General features: G+C 52.2%; 1 protein-coding gene across 4 annotated transcripts in view; it reads right to left on the bottom strand.

Annotated features, from left to right (window-relative positions):
• Positions 1-8,003: 8,003 nt before the first annotated feature.
• SMYD3 (SET and MYND domain containing 3) overlaps positions 8,004-25,070 on the bottom strand; it is a 446,241-nt gene continuing 429,174 nt past the window's right edge. For all 4 annotated transcript variants that reach the window (XM_045861300.1, XM_045861306.1, XM_045861322.1 and 1 more), the window contains 2 exons: positions 20,309-20,417; positions 8,004-8,321 (listed from right to left, as the gene is read on the bottom strand). In XM_045861300.1, coding sequence (XP_045717256.1) covers positions 8,220-8,321; positions 20,309-20,417 — 211 coding nt within the window. In that variant the 3' untranslated portion in view covers positions 8,004-8,219. The remainder of the gene's footprint in view (positions 8,322-20,308; positions 20,418-25,070) is intronic.

The raw sequence follows: 25,070 nt of genomic DNA on the forward strand, positions 1-25,070 counted from the left end.
GAAGCTCAGAGAGCCCCAAAGAAGTTGGACCCAAGAAGAAACACACCAAGGCACATCATAATTACATTAGCCAAGGTAAAAACGAAGGAGAGAATCCTAGAAGCAGCAAGAGATAAGGGGACAGTAACCTACAAAGGAGTTCCCATCAGACTGTCAGCTGATTTCTCCAAAGAGACCTTACAGGCAAGAAGGGGCTGGAAAGAAATATTCCAAGTCATGAAAGACAAGGACCTACATCCCAGATTGCTCTATCCAGCAAAGCTCTCATTTAGAATGGAAGGGCAGATAAAGTGCTTTTCAGATAAGGTCAAGTTAAAGGAGTTCATCATCACCAAGCCCTTATTTTATGAAATGCTAAAGGGACTTATGTAAGAAAAGAAGATAAAGAAAAGACATGTATAATAAAAGGACAGCAAACTCATGATTATTAACAACCACACCTAAAGCAAAACCAAAAGAAACTAAGTAAACAACTAGAACAGGAACAGAACCACAGAAATGGAGGGCACATGGAGGGCTAGCAGCAGGGGAGTGGGAGGAGGGGAGGGGGGAAAAGGTATAGAGAATAAGTAGCATAGAATGTAGGTTGAAAATAGATAGGGGGAGGGCAAGAATAGTACGGGCAATGTAGAAGCTAAAGAACTCATAAGTATGACACATGGACATGAACTAAAGGGGGGGGAATGTGGGTGGGAGAGGGTGTACAGGGTGGAGGGGAGAGAAGGGGGGAAATGGGACAACTGTAATAGCATAATCAATAAAATATATTAAAAAAACAAAACAAAAAAAAACTACCCGAGTCCCCGGGGGATGTTTGTGGACAGGACACGGTCAGTTTTCCCACCCGATTCTCGTTCCTGCTTCGCATTCAGGACTGGGAATGCACATCCGGCCACGTGAACATCGCTGTCAGTGTCTGTTTCTAGAGCAGATCCTCAGAAGGCGGGCCGCCGCCGACCTGCCTTGCCAGCCAGCACCTCACCAACTCAGCACACTGCTCTGCGCAGGCGCGGAAATGCAAACCCTCAAATCTCTCGGGAAGCAAAGCGTTCTAGGGGGGAGGCTCGTTGCTGCACAGGCTGCGCTCACTAATCACCCGGCCAGACCTCCTCAGACTCTTATCACACGAGGGGCCCTGGTCTCTCACAGCTGAGAAGTAAAATGCCTACAGGAGAAATGAGACAATCCGAGCGGCTGATTCTTTGGGGGAAAAAACAAAGAAAGAAAAAGTAATTCCAATTCACTCATGGCGGGTCATGTCTTAACTCGGCGACAGGGAAACCCCATCCGGGCAGAAATGACCCCGTGTTCATTACTCCGCAGTCCAGGGGTGTCTGTGGCGGTGCGAGCGCTCGTTTTCACGAAAGAAGAACAGAGCATGTGTCTCAGTAACACAATCCTCTTGGTCCTGCTGAAATGCGACATTAGTAACTGTATTTGAGTGCAGTGTAACCCGGGGGCGGGGTGGGGGGAGGGTGCCCAGGCCCCCTGCTGCGCTGTTAAAGACCGTTATTAATGTAGACCCCTTCAAGGGCTGTAATTTGGGACTCGATTTGCCATAAAATTGTCCTGAGTGTCACCTTAGTCATCAGAGATCATGTGACCCATGATATACACTGAGCTAAAAGATGGCACCTCTTAGAAATTAACGTCAAATTGTCCCCAATAGTACAGAGGACCTGGTCACTGCATCTGAAATGAATTTCTTTGTGCCCCTGAGACAATGGGGGTTAAACAGGATGCGGGCACCCCACCCAGCCGCCTCCAGCTAGGCCTGCGGGGTCCCAGAGCAAAGCCTACCCCACCCCCACCCGCCGCCCCCGCCCCGGACTTAATGTCCTGGGTCTCTCTGCTCACCGGTCAACCCAGCACAACCTCACGGGCTGATTTTAAGGGCGCTTTTCTTTTTAACCCCGAATGTGCCCCAGCAAAGAGTTTTCACTGTGATCCCAGATAGGAAAGGCGGTTTAGATGTCAAGTCTGCTCAAACAGAAGGCAGTCGGGGGCTAATCGTTAGGAGAACACACACCAAGGCCACCAGGAGACAGCACCTCACACCGGCCAGACGGCCGTCACCACAAAGTCAACAAGGAACACGTGCAGGCGAGGATGAGGAGGAAGGGACCCTGGGGCACTGCTGGTGGGCACGGCCCCGGTGCGGCCTCCGTGCAAACCAGTACGGAGGGAGGCTCCTCGGAAAACTAAGAGTAGAACCACCACACGACCATTCCGGGCTCTTCTCGCCTCCGAATGAACCTGGGGGGAAGCAGGCTGCTGCTGCGGTTGGTCTGACTGACCCCAGGGCCAAACTGTCGCCACACTATGTGAAGAAGGAGGACCCTATCTGAGCCCAGGGGAGCCTCTGGGGTGCATCTTAGCAGTTCTTCGTCCAGTTTTAACGGAAGACTGAAGTGACCCAAAAAGGCAGGGACACTAGGGACTCGCACAGTTCAAGATGGAAACTGGCCTCATTCCGCCAGGTGAAGAACCTTCACGGGGCACGGTGCTGGCTAGAGGCCAGAGGACCACAGACCAGCTGCAGGAGAATGAATTTTTACATAGCAACTCGACTCACAATTTGTTGGGAATCAAGAACCGCGGGGAAGGTCGGCCGTGCTTAACCTCACAACCGGACCCTCGTTCACCATGGAGCAGAGTTCTTACAGAAGGTTCTGAAAATGTGATCCAACAGAACACAGGGCGACAAATTAAAACAAAGTAAAAAAAACGGCAAACCAAGATATTAAATTTTGCACAGCGAAAATTTCCCCATTATATAAAAAAACTAAAGATCAAGAAAAAAATCTAAAAAACCTGACAGAAAAATACACAAATGACATGTAAAGATAATTCAGAAAAGATAAACAAAAACACTTCTAATATTTGAAGACATCCAACTTCACTAATAAGAAAGAACAATGCAAATTTGAACTACATTGAGATACTGTGCCTCATCATTGATTAGCTTAGCAAAAAACTCAGAAGCCGACAACCCAGTCCGCTGGCACGTGGCGGAGAGGCCTCGCCACACGTTGTGCCTCCCGGTGCGCCTGGCGACACCGATGAATTATGTGGGCTTCCACCCTCTGACTCAGCAGGTCCGCTGCCGGGGAACGACCCCAAAGGTGCATCTCCAGCAACGCCAAACACACACCCCAGAAAACCCATGCACAGTGCCATTATCTGTAACAGCAAAATGTATGTTGATATTTGCATAGCGGCACACATCGACAACGGGGCAAGCTCCACAGCTGAGAACAAAAAGAAACAAACAGACCTAACGGGACATTACATGGATGACATGGAGTCACAGAGAAGAGAATCACACAGGTGACTTTTGTACCGAGGCTGTATTCAGCCTCGGTAGCCTAACAGCAGAGGGCGCTGGGAAAAAGTCTCAGGCTTTACTGGGTAGTAAGCAGGCTTGCCCTCGGCAGTGGGCGTGGCAGTGACTCCAGAACGATATGCGTGTCTGGGGGACGCGCCACCGAGGAAGCAGGAGGACGAACAGTGTGGACGCTGCGTTCTCACTGGTGGTGTTCGTGTGAACTCGTGATTTCAAAAAGGCCTGGAAAGCAGTGACGGCCCAGTGGCAACCCGCAGACATGCCCAGTGCAGGGCCCCTTGACGATGGCTGTTCCGGGTGCGAGGTGCCCCAGCGGGAACCGTGTTTCCAAAACAACAAGAATGCACACAGGGCCACCGTGAACAAAGCAAGGAGCTGATGGAGGAGGCATGGACCGGGCGATTGGGGGCAGGGACAAGGGGAGGGGGGCTGGTCCAGCCACAGTGGAAGCCCCGGCCAGGCATCAGCAGAGGGTAAGATTCCGCAGTTCGGACCACCAGCGCCGGTCTGAAGACTGAACTTGGAGCAGCGCAGCGATGGGGCGCCGCTGCAAGTTTCTGAGCGGGGAGCTCTAGGAGGCGCAATGGTGGATTGGGCATTCTGGGGACTGACCGGCAGCTGGGGGGAAGGAGAGGAAGACGGGGCAGCAGGCGGGATCAGTGAGAGGTCTTCCCAGTGGCTGAGGAATGAGGAGCGGGGGGCCTGCAACGGGCCTGGGCCTGGAGAAGGAGTGGAAACACGGCTGGCATCTTGAAAGCACCTTGGAGGATGGACAGCCAGAGCGCGTTCCTCTGACCGCGGAGAAAGGGAGAGCCCGTGGCTGCGTCTCTGGGCTGCAGAGCGGCAGGGCGGGGCGAGCGCCCCAGGAAGGGCCGGGCACTGGTCTCACGCACCAACGTGGGCAGCTGACGCCTCCAGATCTCACGAAGGTGAGGGGGCATCTCCCTTTGGGGTGCCGTTGCTGGTCCATCTCAACCACCTTGAGCCTCAGGCAAAAGGAGGGCTCCGTGGTTTTCCTGGAGCTTCCACCCGTGATCGAGAGCCATAAGATGGTGCGACGTCCCACACTCCGTGCCTGGAACCTTCTCCCTGTGGAACCCCAGGGGGCCGGCTCCGAGTGAGGGTGACGTCACTTCCTGATGGGGCAGGAAAGGTTTTCAGGGCCTGACTCAGGAGTGGGCTCCCAGGGGAGGAGCGTCTCCTTCAGTTGCCTGGCAGCGAAGCTTGGGGGCGGGGCCTCTGGGTGGGGCCGCCTGGCTGGCTCCACGCCGCCCTCTCTGCCTGGCTGGGGGAGCCCGTGCCGTGGGGAGCAGGCCCCCCCCCCCGCCCCCCGCAGCCTTCCTCCCCAGCCCTGTTAGCACGCGTGTGGCATAGCCATAAATTATGCCCGGCGTGTTCATTTTCAGCTTAAATGTGTTCTCATCCCAGAGGAGCCACTAATGGCGTCAGGTTGCTGATGTGAACAGAGCCCGCGCTACAGTGACTCTGGATTAATGAAACGGCAGCCACAGAGGCTGGGGCGGCAATAAATCCTCAGCCACTGGTGACAGGCATCTGAAATGAGGCCCTCCGCCCACTTCCCTCCGAAAGGATTCTGCCGTGAAGGCGCTCAGTAAATGTTTACCATTGCTTCGGTGTTTGCTTTCCGTGAAAAGTAGATGCAGGCAAGTCCCCTTTCTGGTAGCGGGCCGGTCCTCAGAAAACGGGAAGCTGGCTGAGAGGGATTAAGAGCCTATCATGCTTTCTCTGGGAGGCGTGAAGGCAAATCCCTTAATCCAGGCTCATCGGTGACTGATAAATTTCATTCAGAAAATTGGCAAACGCAGGGTTCTCTCGGTGGACTCTGCTCCTTTGGCATGTGAGACGGCCCCCGCCTTCTGTTATGGCTTTTCCTAATGAATTTTAAATGAGGAACCCAGAACTCATACAACTCAACACCAGGAAGACAAACAACCCAATTAAAAAATGGGCAACAGACCTGAACAGACACTTCTCCAAGGAGGACATACAGAGGGCCCAGAGACACAGGACAGGATGCTCAGCATCACTGGCCATCAGAGAGATGCAGGTTAAAACCACAGTGAGATACCACTTCACACTGGTCAGAATGGCCATCATTAACAAATCAACAAACAACAGGTGCTGGAAAGGGTGTGGGAAAAAGGGGACCCTAGTGCACTGGTGGGGGGAATGCAGACGGGTGCAGCCACTGTTGCAAAACAGCATGGGGTTTCCTCAAAAAATTAAAAATGGAACTGCCTTTTGACCCAACGATTCCACTGCATGGAAAATACCCTAAGAATCTTGAAAGACAAATTCAAAAGAACTTATGCACCTTATGTCCACAGCAGCATTATTTACAATAGCCAAGATCTGGAAGCAGCCTAAGTGCCCAGCAGTACATGAGTGGACTAAAAACGGTGGTACATTTACACAATGGAATGCCGTGCAGCAGAAGGAAAGGGTTCTTACCTTTTGCAACACAATGGCTGGAACTGGAGACTATTATGCTGAGTGAAATAAGCTAGTCTGCGAAAGAAAAATACCGTATGATCTCACTTAGAAGAAGAATCTAATGAACAAAATAAACTACCAATCAAAATAGAGCCAGAAGCAAGGAAACATGGAACAGACCGACAGCGGCCAGGGGGGAGGCGGGAGGGAGATAGCGGTGGAAAGAAGGGGCAGGGGTCAAAGAACATGTGTGAATGGTCCGCAGACATGGGCAACAGGGTGGGGCTTGACTGCGGGAGCGGGAGGTGGGCCGGGTGGAGGACAGAGGGGGAAATATTGGAACGACTGTTAATAAACAATAAAAGGTAATAAACAACAACAAAAAGTACCATCAGGTTACATAAAGGAGGAAAGAAAATAAATGAGAAACCTAAACAACTCCCACCAGTGTTTCCGAAAGGCAGCAAGTCTTATTTCGCTGGAAGGACCCCAGGGAGTCCGCGGGTGGGCTACAGGGAGCCCAGGAATCCCTGCTCCTGAAAGCATTGGTCACATGCAGACATTTTTCTAGAAAAAAGGTCTAAGGATCTCATCAAGTTCACTAAATGTTCCGGACACCACATTGGCGTAAGGGCCGCTGTGGTAAACTGCTCAGGTGGCCACAGTTTCTCCCCCCGGCACACCACGGCCTTGCGGCGGGACCTGGCAAAGGCACGGCTGGGTAGAGCCTGGGCCACTCCAGGACTCTCCAGCCCCAAGCGTGGATGTGCCGAATCAGGAACAAAACCCACTCGAGATACTGTGGTGTCTTTGTTACGCATTCAAAGCTACCTGGCACAGACGCTACGCCAGACAGTGTGCGTTGTGAGGACCAGGGGCAGGGCTTATCCAGTCTTCGATTCCCCTTTTCCAAAAAACGCAGTAACCATTCAACGTGTATTTGTAGAATTGGGTAGAACTGGCCTCTCAAAAAAGGCTGAGATTAAGGCACATGGTCAAGGTCACTTGGAAAGTCAGGAGGGGTCCCAGAGCCCCTGGCTCCAGGCCTCAGCTTCCTTACTGATACAACCCACCTTGTCGCAGTGCTGTGGTTATTAGAGACACTGTGAGTCTTAATGACGAGCTCGATACCCAATAGACGGCAGCTCACGCAGAAGCGGCAAGGTCAGGGAAAGGCCGCAGAACTCATCAGCTGCAGGAGACGGCTCACGTCTCAGCGCTGGAAGTCACCAGCAGGTGCTCAGCCAGCAGACTGCAGTTCCCACTGCTCAGTGTTCTCAGCTGCAGACCGAGGCTGGCTCCTTCTGGTCGACCAGACGTCCATGTGCCTTTCTGCCAGTGCAGGCTGCCAGTGCAGCCACATGGCCGGAGGACTGGCCACACCCCCTGTGAGGGCGGGGAGCGACCCAGAGTAGCCGCTCCGGATTCTGCCATCAGCCCTGTGCTCCTTTCCTTCCATGAAAAGTCAGGTGTGGATGGCGGGAGGCTCTCTACGAATCTTTCTGCTGCAGGAAGCCAACTGAGCAGGAGGGACCAAACTGCTCGTGCGATCACTGAGCCAGAGAAGAATTTACCTTTTTTTCCTGCTGGAGGAGAATAAAAGGTTTTCTGTATTTGTCTACAGAAGACAGGTGGAAAAGCAGGCCACAGAGTTAAGGAACAGCAGAGAGGGAAGAGGAAAGAGGGCCAGCCCGATCTGAACCAGAACGCTAGGACCTGCTCCGCGCTATGCAGATCACGTGACCTGTGCGAACCACAGACCTAGGGAACTAGAGGAAAAAAATCAAGGAAAAAAAAAAGGCATGACATACACAAAGGCTTATAAAATGCTAAGGATAAGGGAGTTACAAAATAGCCATGAGACATTTGAAAAAAACATTCACAGCTAAAATGACTTCTTTCCAGGATGCAGGACGAAACCTCCTGTGCGGGAGACGTATCTGGACGGGAATAGTGAACACAGACACCGTTTAACACAAACAGGGAAGGCGACGTCTGAAGATCCGGCTTCTTGCCCACACGGACAGAGCCTGGAGGGAAACAAACGTGGAAACATTGGTTTTTATGCCATTATTCCTGCATGTGTCCAAGGAGAATGTTCATACTCACTCCGTCATGATTGTAATATGATTTTCTATCTTTAATGTTTGAGATTTTAAGCGTTACAATTACCAATGAGTAAGCAGAGAAAATGATTGCCAGATGGCATTTTCAACCAAATGTTTAATATTTATTATCATCGTGCTTCTCTACAACTGATGGTTCTCGTGGTTTGCAGACCAAATGTCTGCCTTGTGCACCCGAACCCAGAGTTGCCCGTCCAGCGGGGGAGGGCCCCACGGCAGACAACGCACAGGGCCTGTGGCCGCAGTGAGGCGTTCGATCAGGGTACGGGCCATCCTCCCCCGGCCAGGCTCCCTTAGGAGGCTCTGATGTTGGCGTCACATTCTTCTAAGAGCAGAATCAGGTCTTCAATCAGCTTGTGCTCTCTGCCGTGTGTCACTCTCATAATATCAAATGCCTAGGGGGAAAGAAAGAGGACAGATGAGGTCCCAGAGCAGGAGGGCCCCTGCCCACTCCTCTTCTTCTCCCCGAGAGTGCAGGCCCAGCGTGGGAGTGGCTTTGTGGCTCTCCAAGCCGGAATACGCAGGGAGCGGGGCGACTGCTCTGCTGTGGGGTTTGGAAAGCAGACTCACTCACGAGCCACGCTGGGGCTGGCTATCCAAGAACGACCTTCAGGGATTTGTCAGCGCCCAGGTTTGGAGGGCGGCTACAGAGGTTTGAGAAGTAACATTAAGGATGAAATACCATGCTCCTACCACCTTAAAATAAATTGTCGTTTCTGCATGCTGCATGGGACTCTCATCTACATGCACTGTGGTGATGATGTACACACAGTTTCTTGTATTCTTTTTGTGACCTATGATGCGTAGCACTGGTATCTTAACAACCCCTTCCGTGACTCTCCGAGTTCGGTCTATCACTAAATCTCCTACCAATCCTGCAAGACCTTCCTGAAATCTGTGTGGGCTTGTAACCGCTTCGGTAGTAGAGTACAGTGGAAGCGATGCAAAGGAGTTCCAAGGCAAGGTCACAAAGGCCACGCAGCCTCCGCCTGGAACCACGAGCCACTGTGCCGTGAGGAAGCCCGCGCCGCAGGGACAGGCCGTGCGCAGGCGTCTGGTGCCTGTCCCCGCCGGGCCCTTCTGCCAAGGCCGCCTTGCCTGAAGCAGCCCCAGATGGTTCCCGCCAGCGGTCAGGAGACAGCCAGGCCCCAGTCTGCCCAACTGCAATCCTCAGGTCCCAACCCAAATCACCTGTGAGCGTCAGTGGTGCTGGCCGCACTCCGAGAAGCTTTGGGGTGGTTTGTTACAAAGCAATAAAGGACCAGAACACCCTCAAAGCTGTTTCTGCAGCAAGTAAACCACAGACAGACAGCACTGTCCTGTGCTGACCCAAAGGGGGGCTAAGGGACAGGGATGGGACCCCAGATTCATGGTGCTCCATGCAAACGTGCCTTCGGGAGACACATAAAGGGCTCACCCCGGTGGCTACTGGGCCCCCGAGAAGCACCTGGCCCACAGTACCACGGCCGCAGCCTTGGCTGTATGGCGGCACTGACCGGGCAGTGGCCGAAGAGACACCAAGGCTCAGACCTGACTCACGATCCTGGGGTGGAACCCGGGTTCCGGGGATTCCAACGTGCCCTCAGGGCTGAGCACAACAGATCAAGTAGGCTCTCGACACGTAACAGCAACTGTTTATCATTCAGTGTTAATTTGCAGCCAGCACAATTACCATCGTCATGGCCGTCACGCCTAATTCCAGCATGTTCACAGACCATCCTTCACTCAGCCACTCCTGGGAATTAGATGACTTCCAACTTTTCCTATGATGTGACTGATGTAGGCCTTCCAGTGCGTGACTCTTTGCCTGTGCTCCTATCTGCTGAAGATGCGTTCCTAGAGGTAGAATTCTGGGGGTGCACATTTTCAGAGCCACAGAGACTTCCACGCTGGGGGCCCCTGGCAGTCAGGAGCCAGAGCCCCCTCTGTGCTACAGAGGAGAAACCTGCAGCTCCTTGGCCTCTGAAAGTGTTCCATTTAGGTTGGGATCAAGGCCGTCAGAGGGGATCTAGATTTAGCTCTGACCAGTGGGGGGAGGGAGGGAGGGAGGGAGAGAGAGAGAGAGAGAGGGAACAAGCGAGAAGAGCAGAGAGAAGAGAGAAAGAGAGGACAGCACCTCAGGTGTCCTGGTCCCCCAGCCGGGAAAAGAGCTCTCCCTGCTCATGGAATTGGCCTGTAATCCTTTCAGGATGATCTGGCCCATCAGTCCCCCACCCCCTCCTACACCCCAGCTGGGAAACCCAGAGGTAGCTGGGACTGAGATTCTGGGTGGTGGGCTATCTGTGAGTCCCTTGGGTGTGCCTGCCCTGTGGGTATACAGTATCTGTGGCCACCCGGTGGGGTGTCTGGAAATGGAGAGGAGGAGTCTGGAGCAGCCCCACTTTGCAGGCAGCCCAGCTCTGTGAGGTCCCTCTGGGCTGAAGACCCATGACTGTTTGGGGAGCAAACGTCTTATGCATCATTCTTCCCCCACTCTCACCCCTGAGGCACTGCCCAGGGTCCTCCCTTGGCCTGGACAGCTAAGGTCTGAGGCAGAGACCTGCATGAGGGCAGGACTGTAAAGAGAGATCAGAGAGCTCTAGCCCATGTGGCTAATTTGGTTGGAGTAGCATCCATAAACTGTAAGGTCATGGGTTCAATTCCCAGTCAGGGCACATGCTTAGGTTGCAGGTTGGGTCCTTGGTCAGGGCGTGTGCAAGAGGCAACCAATCGATGTTTCCCTCTCACACTGGTGTTTCTCTCCCTCTCTCTCCCTCCATTCCCCTCTCTCCCTCCATTCCCCTCTCTCTACCATCCATAAGTATGTCCTCAGGTGAGGATAAAAAAAGAGATCAGAGAAATTCTTCATGGGAAATTCTCTACTTAAAAGCTGTCTTACATGTTCTCCTCCCTTCTGCTCAACAGAGGCCAGAGGGGCTTGTGATGTGGCAGAGACAGATGAACAGGCCACAGGCACTGCCCGAAATGCTCTCTGCAGAAAGCCTTAACCGTCCCCCCCGCCCCACTCACAGGCCTCCGGAGAAAGGCCAGGCCCTCCCTGCGGGGCGTCCCGACCCCGAAAGGAAGGAAGGCCTGGCCTTGTTTCTCAGGAGAACTCCAGACTAGCTGCTCTCCACACTCCTGGTTCTGCTTCCGCAAGTTCCTTACCTGGAGGATGCTCTGTGCTTCTCAGTGGCTTGACCCAAAGGCTAAGTGACAGTTGTCTTCATGTCACTGGGACAAGATGAGGCTGATCTGCACGTCTCCAATATTATCTTCCTCCAAATCACATGTTTCCCTCCCTCCCAGGACGAGAGCCTGCGTGTTAGCAGGAGGCGTCCAGCTCTGCAGCCATTTGGAACTGCAGAGCCACCAGCAGCAGGGGGACACTGCCTGGCCCTCCCAGGCCTCACTTCCCACCTCCGAGCCCACTGCCCTATGGGAGGGCCATGATGACCCTCTGGCCCAGCGTCCTCAAGTTCGCCCTGAGAGGCCGACCCAGTGTTCGCCCATGACTGCAGGGCGCAGCCTCCACCTTCAAACAGTCCTCAGTGACAAGGTGAGAGGGGCTGGAGGGTCTGCTAGGTGGGACTTCTGAGACACACTGAGGGACCACGGGCCCTCCCAGTGAAGGTGCTGCTGCAGGTGTCCTTTCCGCTATTAGCTGGTGGCAAGTGCGGCACTGGAAGCAAAGATGGGGCAGGAGACGGCCCCTGGATGTGCACGCGCAGGACGTGAGACACTGAGACTGGAAACGGGCAGGAAATGAGTAGGGCTGGGGCGGAGGACTGAAAAAAAACACACCTTTATCATTCTTCTGGAAGGTAAGACTAAACACAGATAGGATTAGCAAATAAACACCGTCATTTTCCCGAGTGATGGGCGGGATAGGAGAGAAAAGGAGAGGAAGACGAGAAGAAAGGAGGAGGGTTTAGTAATGCGAACAACTTGTCAGTGACTGTCTTCTGGGTCTGCCAAGGACACGTTATGCTGAGTACACAGAAAGTTGCAACTCAGACCTACTGATGGAGGACATCTGTCCCTGGCCTGGACGCCACCCAGGCCTGGACGCCAGTGGGACAGCCGTTCACAGCGCTGTAAGAAGGGAGCTCCATGTGGTCGTGGGCCCAGGCTGGCTTTCCATGAAGGGAAAATGAGGAGGGCTTAACTCCCCCCCAAAAGAAAGAGGCTTACAGTAAATCTGTCTCCCTTCTCGCAGACCCTCCCCGCTGCTCCTGTGTGCACGTCAGAGCGGATAATTTTGGTTTAATTTCCTGCAGCAGTATATAAAACAGATTAAGGAAATATAAAACCGGAGCCGGCTTGTGCTGGGAAAAGCTTATCTCTTTCCATTAAATTTTATTTTTGTAATGGTGGCATTTAAAAAGCGCCTGCACGTAATCGTCCACAGAGGACCCACCGGGAGCCTCCGAGGGGGCGGCCGCTCCCGGGCGCTGACGCTAAATGTCACACGAGGAATGGCAGCGCAGACTGTCTGCCACGCGACAGGCACGGTTCACTCAGGAATAGATGGCGTCCCAGACCGATTGCAATCTCATCACACGTCCTTTTTTTTTTAAGTAATTTTAGAACTGTGGTTGTATATTAAATAAAATGAACTAAATCAAATTATGATTTAAAGTCACAAACAATGTAGCTTTCTTATTAATTTTTAATACAAACATATTAAGCTTATTGAGGATCTCATGTGCTCTCTACCATGAGCCTGAGGGGATCCCGTGAATGACTTCCTCAAGCACAATTTAAATACCAACATAAAATCAGAGGGAAAAACGCAAGCCAGTTGCCTTCTCCCGCCCGTCTCAGGATGAGAGTGGGGTGGAGCAGCAGTGGGGGATGCACAGGGCACCCAGAAAAGGAAATGTGACCAGCCAGACCCCCAAGGCAGTGAGTGGCCCCAGGGCCAGTGTGTCCCCCGGGAAGGCAGAACGGCCTTGTCACTGGACCTTGTCCGAGCAGCTACCATGCGGGAGATTTGGCCTCACCGGGAAGAGCTCTGGGACAGCCAGGAGACAGTCACCACAGGACTGTGTGTGACAAAGGGAGAGGGAGGTGCTGGGGTGTCCAGAGGCAGGAGGGGGGGACCGGAGCAGCCCAGGGGACCTCAGAAGGGGTCACAGACCTGGGGAGCTCAGGTCTGCGCCTCCTCCCAGTGGGCGTGGCTATCCCAGCAAAAGAGCAGACAGCCAGGTTGCTGTTTAACTCCTCAGTGGGTCCCATGGATATTTATTGAGCGCCTGAGGGGCCCTGGAGAAGTCACGTCTCCTCCCCAAGACTCAGTTTCCTCAACTGAATCATGAGGGACTGGCCCTGGTAAACTCTGGGGGCCAATCAAATCCCAGACCCAGAGCTGGGAGGTGTCCACTTGAATTAGTTTCCAACACACTGCGTTACTGATGTCTAGTTGAATGTGACTGTGCTCATAAAATTTGCTTTCTATGACTTGAATTCTTTTACATTTATTGAGACTTGTTTTATGACCCAGAATATGATGTATCTTGGTCTTGCTCTCCAGGTACTTTAAAAAAAAAATGCATGTGCTGCTCTCGTTGGATGGAGTGTTTCATAAACGCCAGTCAGGGCCTGGTGGTGGGTGGTGGTGGAAAGTTCTTCCACGTTCCTGCCGATTTCTGTTCTAGTTGTTCTGTCTGCTGCTGACAGAGGGGTGTTGATGGCCCAGCTATAGTCGTATCTACCAGTTCACTGTCTAATTCCCCTTCCAGTTCTGTATTTTCCCCCTACAGTTTGCAACTGTTTGGGGGATACACATTTAAGAGTGCTGTGTATCCTCGGTACAGACTGACCCTTTTTTCATTACACAGTGTCCCTCTCTGTCCGTAGTAAAATTTTCTTTGTTCCGAAGTCTATGTTATCTGATATTAATAAAGCCACTCCAGCTTTCTTTTGATTACATTTTATAACCCTCTCCAGGGATTAAATGTCACTGATTTCAGAGATAGGGAGGAAGGGGGATTGAGAGAGACAAAACATCGATGTGAAAGAGAAACAGATCAGCTGTCTCCTATTTGCCTTCAACTGGGTACTGAACCTGCGACCCCGGCGAGTGCCCTGACCAGGAATCGAACCTGTTACCCGCCCCTTTGCAGAACAAATGTCCAACCAACTGAGCCACACCAGTCAGGGCTCCACCACGTACATGTAAAACCACTTCAGAGAGTGTTATAGTTTTTGCTTCATCTAACAATCTAGAAAACTCAAGAGAAGTCTGTTTTACTCACCCATATTTTTGTATACCATGTTCTTCCTTCCTAATGTTCCAAGATTCCCTCTTTTTTTTTAAGAAAGTATTTTATTTTATTTTTTAAGATTTTATTTATTTGTTTTTAGAGAGGGGAAGGGAGGGAGAAAGAGAGAGAGAGAGAGAAACATCAATGTGTGGTTGCCTCTCACGTGGCCCCCACTGGGGACGTGGCCTGCAACACAGGCATGTGCCCTGACTGGGAATCGAACCTGCGATGCTTTGGTTCGCAGCCCGTGCTCAATCCACTGAGCTAAGCCAGCCAGGGCTCAAGATTCCTTCTTTAATTATTTCAGTTCTGTTTAGAGAATTCTTTTAGCCCTCCTTTTACAGTAGGTTGACTGGTTGCAAGTTCTCTCAGTGTTCCTTCATCAATGTCTTGACTTTCCCTTCATTCCTGAAGGGTATTTTTGCTGAATGTAGGTTTTCGGGTTAACAGTTCCTTTCATTTTTTTTTTCATTTTTATTTTAACTGTTGTTCAAGTATCTTTCTTTCATTTTTTAAGTTGTGTCACTTTTGTCTGGTCTCCATGGTTTCTGATAGAAAACCACTGTAATTTAAATTGTTTTCCCCCTACAAGCAAGATATTATATTTCTCTTGATGCTTTTAAGACATTTTCCCTGTCTTTACCATTCATAAGTTTGACTATGATGTGTTTCAGTGCAGATTCTTTGGATTTTTCTTGTTTGGGACTCATCCAACTTCTTCAATCTGCAGTTTGTCTTTTGTGAGAGTTTGAGAGTTTTGTACCAGTATTCCTTTTATAAAAATGTTTTATTGAGACCTGGCTGGCATAGCTCAGTGGATTGAGCACAGGCTGCAAACCAAAGTGTCGCAGGTTCAATTCCCAGTCAGGGCACATGCCTGGGTTGTAGGCCACGGCCCCCAGCAACCGCACATTGATGTTTCTCTCTCTCTCTCTCTTTCTCCCTCCCTTCCCTCTCTAAAAATAAATAAAATCTTTAAAAAATATTTTATTGTAGTAAAATATACACTATCCATAACCAGAACTTTTGCATCATCCCAAACTGAAACTGTGTACTCACTAAACAATAGTGCCTCTGACCCCTCTCCCTCCAGCCCTGATAGCCACTATGCTACTTTCTGTCTGTATGTTCTTTACCATGTACATCACGCGTAATTGGAATCTTTCAAAATTTGTCCTTTTGTGTCTGGCTTATTTCACTTAGCACATGTTCACCCATGTTGTAGCATGTTATCAGGATTTCTTTCCTTTTTAAGGCTGAATAAACATTATTCAGCCTTAATAAATATAAATACACACAGACGCAAACCATATTTTGTTGACCCATTCATTCATATGTGGACATTTGAGCTGTCTCCACCTTTTGTTAATTGTGAATAGGGCCTTGTCAAAAATGATCCCACCGTATGTGAGAGGTTTATTTCTGGGCTCTCCATTCTACTTCATTACTCTCTACGGCTGTCTTTATGTTACCACCACACTGCTTTGATTGCTGGAGATCTGTAGTAAATTTTGAGATCAAGAAGCCAGAGTCTTTCAAAATTTTTCTTCTTTTTTGAGATTTGTTTTGGCTGTGGGGATCCCTTGAGGTTCCACATAAATTTTATTATGGGTTTTTCTGTTTCTGAAAAAAAAAATCATTGGGATTTTCATAGAGATTGCACACGAGCTGTCGATTGCTGCGGGTGGGGCTGACGTCTTGACACCGTGAAGTCTTCCAAACATGAACACGGATGTTATTCTCTTTATTTCTGTCTCCTTTAATTTTTTTCAGCATTTTATAGTTGTTGGTCTACAGTTCTTTCATTTCCTTGGTGAAGTCAATTTTATGTATTTTATTCTGTTAGACACTATTGTAAATTGAAACAGTTCCCTTAATTTCCTTCCTGATTGTTCACTGTCAGCAGATAGAAATGCAACGGACTTTTCACACATTGATTTTATATCCTACTACTTTGCAGGATTTGTTTATTAGTTTTAATTGTGTGTGTGTGTGTGCGTGTGTGTGTGTGTGTGTGTGTGTGTGTGTGTGAGAGTGAGATCTTTAGGTGTTTCTACAGAGAAAATTATACCATCTGGGAACAGAGGTCATTCCACTTCTTCCTTTCCAATTCGGATGCCTCCATTGTAATTCCTCCGAATTCTTTTTCTACCCCATCCTGTTTCTCTTCTTCTGGGACTCCAGTGTTACCTCTTCTGTTATTGGTCCTAAAACTCTGTTCAGTTTTGTCCTTCTGTAGTCATTTTCTGTTTTGTCATTAGGCAGTTTCCATTCCTCTATCTTCAAGTTCATGAGGCATTCTTCTGTTTTCTCTATTCTGTTTTTAAGCTCCTGTTTGTTTATTTTGGTAATTATATTTACCAATTGTTAAATTTCTATTTGTTTCTTCTGTCTTCTATTTCTTTGCTGAGGCTTTTTTCCTTTGTTTTGAGGGTGTTTGTACTTGCTCATTAAAACATTTTTATGATGGCTGCTTTAGAATCTTATCAGATAATTCCAATGTCTCTGTTAATTGGTATATATTGGTGCTTTTCTTTCCCTTTAAAATTGAGCTCTTCCTGGTTCATAATTGAGTGACTTTCACGAACATTCTCAGTGAGTACTCCATTGAGATTCTGAATTTTATTCAGACCTTCAGTTTTAGTTGGCTCCCTCTGCTGTTGCTCCAGCAGGAGAACGGGGGGTGGTACCGTGTTTCTGCCAGGTGAAAGGTGTCTGTCTGGGTTCCCCGCCTGGCTCCTAGTCACTGCTGGGCTTACACTTACTGTTGGTAAATTCCTGCTTGTTTCTTTTACTGTCACTTAGTCACTTTCATTTTACTGATCTCTCTCTTACGTATATTCTCTTTCTCTCTTTTGTTTTTAGTTCAGAGACATTCCCTTGAAATGAATATTCTCTAATCTGGGGGTCAGTAGGGAACATCCGTAAGTGTCAGAGCCAGGGACTTCGGAACAATGCTCCGAAGGCATTGTTCGGGACTTCGGAACAATGCTCTGAAGGCGTTAGTGACAATACGACACCTCACTTCTGCCTGCCCTTCCGCCTGACCCCTAAGGTGATGCTGCACATCGAGGGGAGGGCTCTGGAACCTGGGGGCTGTGGGCACTTAAGGGTCCAGGGAGGGGCCTCAGGTGGTCCTCGAGCCCCCTTCCCTACCACCAAATACACATTTTTCTCTGGTGAGTCAGTGGTTTTCATCCGAATCCTAAACAACAACATGACCAAAGAGGTTAGGAGCCACTGTAGCAGATTAAGAAATGGGAACGGCAAAACTGCTGCTCTAAACCAGCCTCTCGAGGGGCCGGAATTCGGGGTGCAGGCTGGAGTCCACAGAGACCGGCGGGGCTACACTCTGAGACTGCCCTGAGGGTGTGGGGTTAGCTACTAACTGTGCCAAAAGGTGGAGTGTGGTGTCCCAAACCGTGGCCTGTGCTCCTGTTTGGGCCCAGGAAAAACAAAAAAGATCCTCAACACGTAAAATGCTTCCACAACACGCAAAGAAGACGAAACAGCCATGACAGTGCGCTCTAAGAAACTCACGAATGGTCATCAGAGGGCAAGAAGCCGGACTTTTTCCAACCAACGTCAGCTGACAAAACCACGAGCCTGGTGCGGAGCGAGGGCGGCGCAGCGGGCAGGGCTCACAGAGCAGCAACGGGCTCCCTAATGGGCAGCCCTGCCGCGGACACTCGCCCTCGGGGGCCAAGGAGTCAAATGAGCGCCTAGCAAAATTCCCTGAGAACAGACGGAAAGAAAGGAAAGTGGATTGGAGAGGGAGGAAGCGGCAGGAAGGCACTGGGAAGGGACCCCGGGGCAGTCCTGGGGCAGCGGTCGCAAGGGTGTCAGCCGAGCGCAGCGGAGGGGGAGCCCCAGACCGAGTCAGAGCCGGGCTGAGTGGACTCCCCTCCGGGGGGAGGCTGGGGCCCAACTGAATGGGTGACCAGTGTCTGATCCTGGAGCTTCTCTGATCTCCGTTCCAGACTCGGCCTTTGAAGCCCTCATTCAGCTGTTTCATCCCATTATTTCCAGAGTTTCTGAGACAAGAAAGAACATCTCGGGTTGCCAGTCTAAAGAGAACATTCGTTTCAAAAGGCATGGAATGCATCTTCCCTTCCTCCTCTCCGGTCACCGGAGCGCCAAGAAACCGCGGGCAGGGAGGCTTCCCCCAGAGGCAAACCGGGCGCTTCCAGACCCACAGGCCCCATGAGCTCGTGAGGAGGCGGGCGTGCTTGGGCCGCACCTCTGCCAGCCGGTGGTCAGCAAAGGTCCTGAGGAGATCCGGCCCATTAACTACGTACGGCGGGAAAAGTCTCGGCCAAGGCGGGGCTTTCAGAGTCCTCTATGCATTAAAGTCCATTCACTCAAGGATAGCTTTGCTAGAACCCGCCGCATCCGGGGCGGGTCTGTGTCCGGTGGCCCCAGGAGAAACCCAATGTACGCAAGCGAGGGTCCCTCGAGGGTTCCCACTCACCTTGGAGTGGTTGCATAGCCTAATCGCTCGGAAGGGGGGCCGCAGCAGAACCCCAACCCACACCCAGTGCTCAAGGAACCAGGCGGGTGGGAGTGATTGTGACAAGGGTCCCTGTGAGACAGTAACCCTGTAGAGTCCCCAGACGGTTGGGACTTGGGAAAATACACACCCACAGCCTCACATACTGCTTAAAACAGCCCTGTGGAGTAGGGACTCTTCCCATTTTTAAAGTAAGAAAACGACACCCAAAGGGATTAAAAGACGCCTCAGCTCACGAAACCAGTAGATCTGAGCGCTCTTCCCATCACGCAGCACTGCCGGAGACAGGCACTTGCACTCGGGTCGATCCCCAGGGCCAAGCAAGGGAGACTTCTCCAGAGCCGAACAGAAGTCCGGGGCCGGGCCATGCCTTAACCCCGGTCCTCACGGCAGACTTCCTGATGATGCCGCTCCAAGACCTCCCGTCTGGCAGCTACCAGGGCCCACGTCTGGGCGTATCTGTGGTACCAGGGGGAGGAGATGCTACGACGACGACCACGAGATGCTTCTGGAGGAGGCGAGGCAGCCCCACAAGAAGGACGGAAGAAGTGAGCGGGAGTGGAGTGTACGCGAAGGGCTGGTGCCGGCGAGCACTGCCCGCCCGCCCACGATCTCCCGTAAGGAGAGTCTAGCTGTTTGTCTGGGCCCTGCAGGTGCGCCTCTGCCGCTGTGGGTGTTGGGTGCCCCCTTCAAGAGCTGCATACAGCGGCTGCACTAACGCCTCACATGGGGAACCCAAGAAGTTCAGATCTCCTCCGATCCCTCCTCTGCGTTGGCATCAGGAGCTCAGGAGGCCAGAAGGGCCTTCTGCACACGGAGGCTCACCAGGGCCCCGTCCATTTAACTGGGCCAGCCTGGAGGGAGAGAACAGAGCTGGGACTCCAGCCTGGATCTAGTGGCGTGGGCGCAGGCCTGTCTCCCCCACTAACTGTACGGCCAGCACGGGGTCTTACTCAGAAGCATTTAAATCCATACATGTGGAGTCAAGTGGGACCAGCCAGGCCCGGCTCTGCCCCAGTCTGACGGCAGATGAGCTCTTCCGCGTCTCCAGGCCTCAGCCCCTTCAATTTCCAGATGGGATGGAAATGCCCGGCCCTCGGACCTCAGCGGCTGAACTCTGTCCTGGGTGCCGGGTCAGATCACGTGTGGGCAAGCGCTAATATACCGTATCTTTCGGACTATAAGACCGCCCCTCCAATTTGGGAAGAATAATGGTTGTTAATGCTGCTGGGGAGTTCTGTTTACATTTACTTTGGTGAAATATGTTATTTATGTTATTAAACATTTTAACACATTTTTTGCTTCAATTTCCCCCCCATTTTCCTCCTCTAATACCTAGGTGCATCTTATGATCCAAAAATACCAGTACTTTCCAGGCCCGCAGGAACAGGAGGGGTGAGTGTGGGCCGCGACGGGCATGTTTATATCACAGACACCAGCAAACATCACAAATCAGCTGTTTTCAGAGCCGGTTATTAAATGTTTACGGGCACACATATGCACACGAGTGTGCACGTGCATGCAGACACACGTACGTGGAGTTGCTAAACACCACAAGGAAGGGGCCCGGCCACAGTCGGGGAGGGGTATCCCGGGCAGGACGACGCAAGGGCGGCCCACTCACCAGTCTCAGGTTCTTCATCGCCTGGGGGAACATGCCTTGGTGCAACTGTAACTTGCCGACCTTCATCACCTGCACACCTCTGACCGGGTGGCTTCCGGGGAAGAAGATCCTGGAAGAAATCGAATGGCAGATGGCGTCAGTGGCTCCGTCCTTCGCAGCCAGCCTTTCGCCGGGAGACCGAGGGGGTCGGAGGTCACACGGGCTGTGCCCGCGAATGAGCTCTGGAGAGGAAGTCTGCGATCCTGAGCGGGCAGGCTCAGGGCCCGTCTCCTGCTCCCAGCATGCCTTTGCATTCGGGAAAACCGACTGTAGGGAACGCCCCTCTAACGCACACCAGAGGGGGAGACACCAGTCTGGACTCTGCATTTACACTGGGGAGGCGGGCACGACCGGGGGCTAATCTCATCCTCCGGGCTCTCCCTGAAGCTCCAGCACCCAGGGCAGCCGCGGACAGAGGGGCCTCTCTGCACACACCTGAGGAGTAAGGGCACGGGAGCTTTCACGGGCCCCTTCCAGACCCGTGCCCACCCCCCTTCCAACAGAAAGCCCTCGAATAGCAGCTGTGGAGCTACCCACCGTCCACCTTCCCCACGGGCCCTCCGGTGTTCATTTTATCACCCCACTGGGCTACAGTTTCTGTGTTTGCCACGATGACCTGCATGTGGGAGGGTGGCAAGACACATGTGAGCTCTTTCCCAGGTGACAGGATCGAGGAGGGTGCTGCAGTGGACCGAAGAATGACCGTGTGGGGCTGTGGTTCAGACCCGACGTTACTGCAGTTTGATTCAACGAGGATTCGCTGTGTCAGACTCGACAGAAGTGTGCAGTGCGGCCTCCTGTGTCCCACGTCCGCTGTTCGCAGCGAGTACTGGTGGGCCCCTGCTCTGTACGCAAAACCGTTCACAGAGCTGGGGACACACCACAGTGTGTGGGGGTGTGTTTTCCTTCAGGCCCCATAATTCCATTAGACGCAAGGCAAACACACATACTATGGTTTAAAAATGCTACAAAGCAGAGCACTGACTTGGTGCCCACCAGAGGCCTCCCTTGGTGCAGGGGGATGCTGGGTCCGGTGCACGGAACCGAACCGAGAGAATGACACCGGCGTTATGAAGGGAGAGAGGTGAGGGACGGTTGGTTGGACCAGCGAGCGCCTCCTGCAGGAGGGACACAGGCCTTGGGCTGGCGCCCGAGGGTCGGGGACAGCCTGGCTGAGTGGGGAGAGGGCCGGGCCTCCCAACTGCCTGCACAAGCAGGGGCGCGCTCCACAGGGGACTGCACGTGCCTGCCCGTGGACAGAGCAACAACACCCCGGAGTCACGGCCCAGGGAGGGCCCACACACTCCTCGCACAGGTTTTCCTGCACGAACTCTCGGGCCCGCGCTGCCCAACAGAGACGAGGCCGAGGAGACACGGCGTTCTCTGGCGAGTGCGCACGTGTCTGCAAACCGTTTCCTCTCCCTGCGCCTCGACCCTCCCCCTGTGAAACGTGATACAGAAACGTTTCGTCCGTGCTCCTTTAAGAGGTGGAAAGCAGAATGTGAGAAGGAGATATTTCAATCAATGGAGCCTGGGCCATTCTTCTTTTAAAGAACTGGGAAGGGACGGGGTAACAAAGGAGACACCTGGATCCTGGAATTCTCCCTCCCGCTGCGTCTGCCGGGAGATCAGTCAGTCCAGCCCGGCCCTCCCAGACGGACAGCGTTACCCACTTGCGTGGAAAAGATCTGGAGATCCCCAGACAAAAGGCCTAAGTGCAGGACGCCGTTGTTGGGAGGTAATTGCCCCCGACATTTCCTTGAAAAGCACACCTGGGTTTGGGATTTGATTGTATTGCTATAAATGTGGCATAATTAAACGTAAAGGCCAAAAGTAACTTTACGCTGATAATCACCCCACTGAGTGGAGGTCCGCCCTGTCGGCCAGCAGCCGGTTCTGGGACGGCAGAGCGGGGCGCATAACTGTGCGGTGACAGTCCCGCTGCAGCTGCTTCAAGGCAGGAAAAACTGAAGAGACCGTTGCTCAGGAGAGGATGAGGAGGGAGGGCCTGTGGGCAGCTCTCCACGGGATCTGTGCAGAGCGGTCTCTGAGCCCCGGCGGGGTGCGGACTGTGTGTCTGTCTGGGTTGGGTCTGGCGCGTCCCGGCTGACGTGTGGGGTAAGCACTGCGATCCCTTGCTGGAACAGCAGCCCGAGGACAACTGGAGAAGCTCACCCTGCTGGGGGAAGGTCCCCACCTAGGGTGGGGCGCTCATCACCTTGACCGTGTGAGACAGTGACGAAGAGGCAGGAGGGACTTCCAGTCGTCCTCAATCACACGACTATACAACATCAAGGCCAGCCAAGAGCCTGAACCAGGCGAGGCGTCGAGGGTGTGTGAGGATGGTGAGGATGGCGAGGACTAGCACAGGGGGCGGGATGAGAAAGGTGAGGGGACGGCGTACCTCCGGGATGACAGGTTCTGTGCCCACTGCTGGAAGGGACTCGGAGCAGTCAGGGTGAGCCCCTGCCCCTCGTGAGCAGACGGTCTCGCTGCAGACACGAGGCAAGTTAAAGCGAGACACGGAGAGGCGTGATCCAGAGAGCTGCCGGACGTGGCGCCCACGGCAGGTGCCCCAGGAGCAGGGAGGGGCGCCGTGAGAGGCGCGGTTTCGTAGAGTGGCAGAGCTGGCTCAGCCTGGAAGGGGCAAGGGCTGCCTGGACACGTGAGCGGAGCATGGGAAGGGACCGGAGGCTGAACACAAAGCGCGCTGGCCAGGTGGGCAGAGGAGGGGAGCGGAGAGGAGATGAGTTTGAGGCCCAGTGGCACAGAGACAGGAATGTGAAGCTAGGGAGCTTGAACTTCGGCTCGTAGGCAGCTGGGCAGCACTGAAGGGCACCGGGAGTGTTTCATCAGCACAGAAAACAAAGAAGATTGGAAAGAGACCCTGCGGCAGGATGGTGGTAACAGGAACAGAAAGCAAGGGTCTGATGCTGATTCAGTGGCGCCTGGAGGCCGGCTGGGGTGGAGCAGAGTCAGGGCCGACTCCGAGGCAGAAGCTGAACCGCTGCCACAGAGAGCACAGGTGACCCAGGTAACACCCAGCTCAGCGGACGAGGCGCTCTCCCTGTGGGGGTGTGGCATCATCGTCCCCTCACAGGCTCAGAGCCCAAGACCGCATGCTCCCCGGTGCTGGGCCCCGTGGGAAGCTGGCCTTCGGTGTCGCTGTGAACCAGCACACGGAAGGGATGTGTTTACTAAACCAGCAGAGAACGGCGGCACACGCACTCAGACCCAGGAGCACCGAGCTCTCGCTGCCCTCCTTTGCAAGGAGGCAGAGTCAGGGAACTGGAATGTCTCCAGTCCAAAGGGTGCAGAGAAGGAATCACTGGATGGCAGGACACAGGCTGTTGGCCTCCCTGAGGTGTCCTACATGACGCAATTACCGATCACACTGCTTCATTACAGAGAGCAGGTTGGGCCTTCACTGGGTAGGAAAACCATGTATTGTTTGGGACAGGGCTGTCAAACTCATTCTCACCGGGGACCACATCAGCCTCACGGTTGCCTTCGAAGGGCTGAAATAATTTTTGGACTGTGGAAATGTAACTCCCCCTTAACTGCTAAGGGGCTGAAATTACATTTGGCCCTTTGAAGGCAACCACGGGGCTGACGTGGCCCCCGGTGAAAAGGAGTGTGACAGCCCTGGTTTAGGACTTTTTTTTTTGAACCGATATTAAAAAAATTCTAAATTTAAAAGCAGGACTTAAGTTGCCTATAGAAACTGTGTATCAGAGTAAGCAAACAGCTCTAGTTTATGAATATTAACCGACAAATGTGAGATGGTGACTGAATTAGAAGAATAATTTTGCAACTGCTGAAAAAATAATTGATCCAGGAACAAAGCATCACTGGATAAAACCAGCAGACGCAAGAATGCTGCACAAGTTTACAATAGAGGGATTAGGTTGTTACCATCTGAACCCAACGATCCGTCCCGGCACCGCTGAGGTGGGACAGCCAGGCAGTACCTGACACCGGATATGCCGCAACAGGGATCATTTGGCGCTACCTAGGAAGCATGTTTGGGACAAAGGAAGAGGAGGGAAGGGTGGGAGGGAGGGAAGGATGGGAGAGAGAGGAGGGGGAGGGACAAACGGAATTTAATGAAGCCCATAAAGTTAAATTCCACTTCCTAGGAATAACAAATGGTAGAGAAACAAATAAAAGCAGCCGGCTAAATCTGAGATACGGGAGGTTCAGCAGGACCTTGACCCTGGATCTTCGAAAGGTCAACGGTGTGAAAAGGAAACGACAGCAATGGAAGAGGCTCTCTAGATTAAAAAGAGACTTGAGAGATACAACAACTAAATGTATAGACCTTGCTCATCTTCATTCAAGCAAAACAAATATAAACGATACTTCTGAAATAATCTAGGAAATCTGAACGTGAAGTTGCGTTGCGACTACCCAAGAAAGTGCCCACAATTTTTCTGAGGTACAAACTGAAGTGTGCGTGGATAAAATAATGTAATGCTCGGATTTGACTTAAACTTATTCAGCAGAATTTCTCCTGCCAGTAATGGTGAGTTAGCTTGTTTCAGACCAAACAAGAAAAGTTAGGTGAAAAACAAAATTTTTTTTCTGCTTGAGGGTGTCAAAGGCCCACTGAGGCAAGGGGACTCGAAGAGGCATGATCACAGAAAACGCAGAAACTCAGGAAGGTGACCTCTGCGTCTGTTGCCACTGTCCCCTCTGCTGGTTGGAAAGGCAAGGCGGTGGG

The sequence above is a fragment of the Phyllostomus hastatus genome, unplaced genomic scaffold, assembly GCF_019186645.2.
Source record: "Phyllostomus hastatus isolate PE091 unplaced genomic scaffold, TTU_PhHast_1.1 phas_contig_148, whole genome shotgun sequence".
NCBI lineage: Eukaryota > Metazoa > Chordata > Mammalia > Chiroptera > Phyllostomidae > Phyllostomus > Phyllostomus hastatus.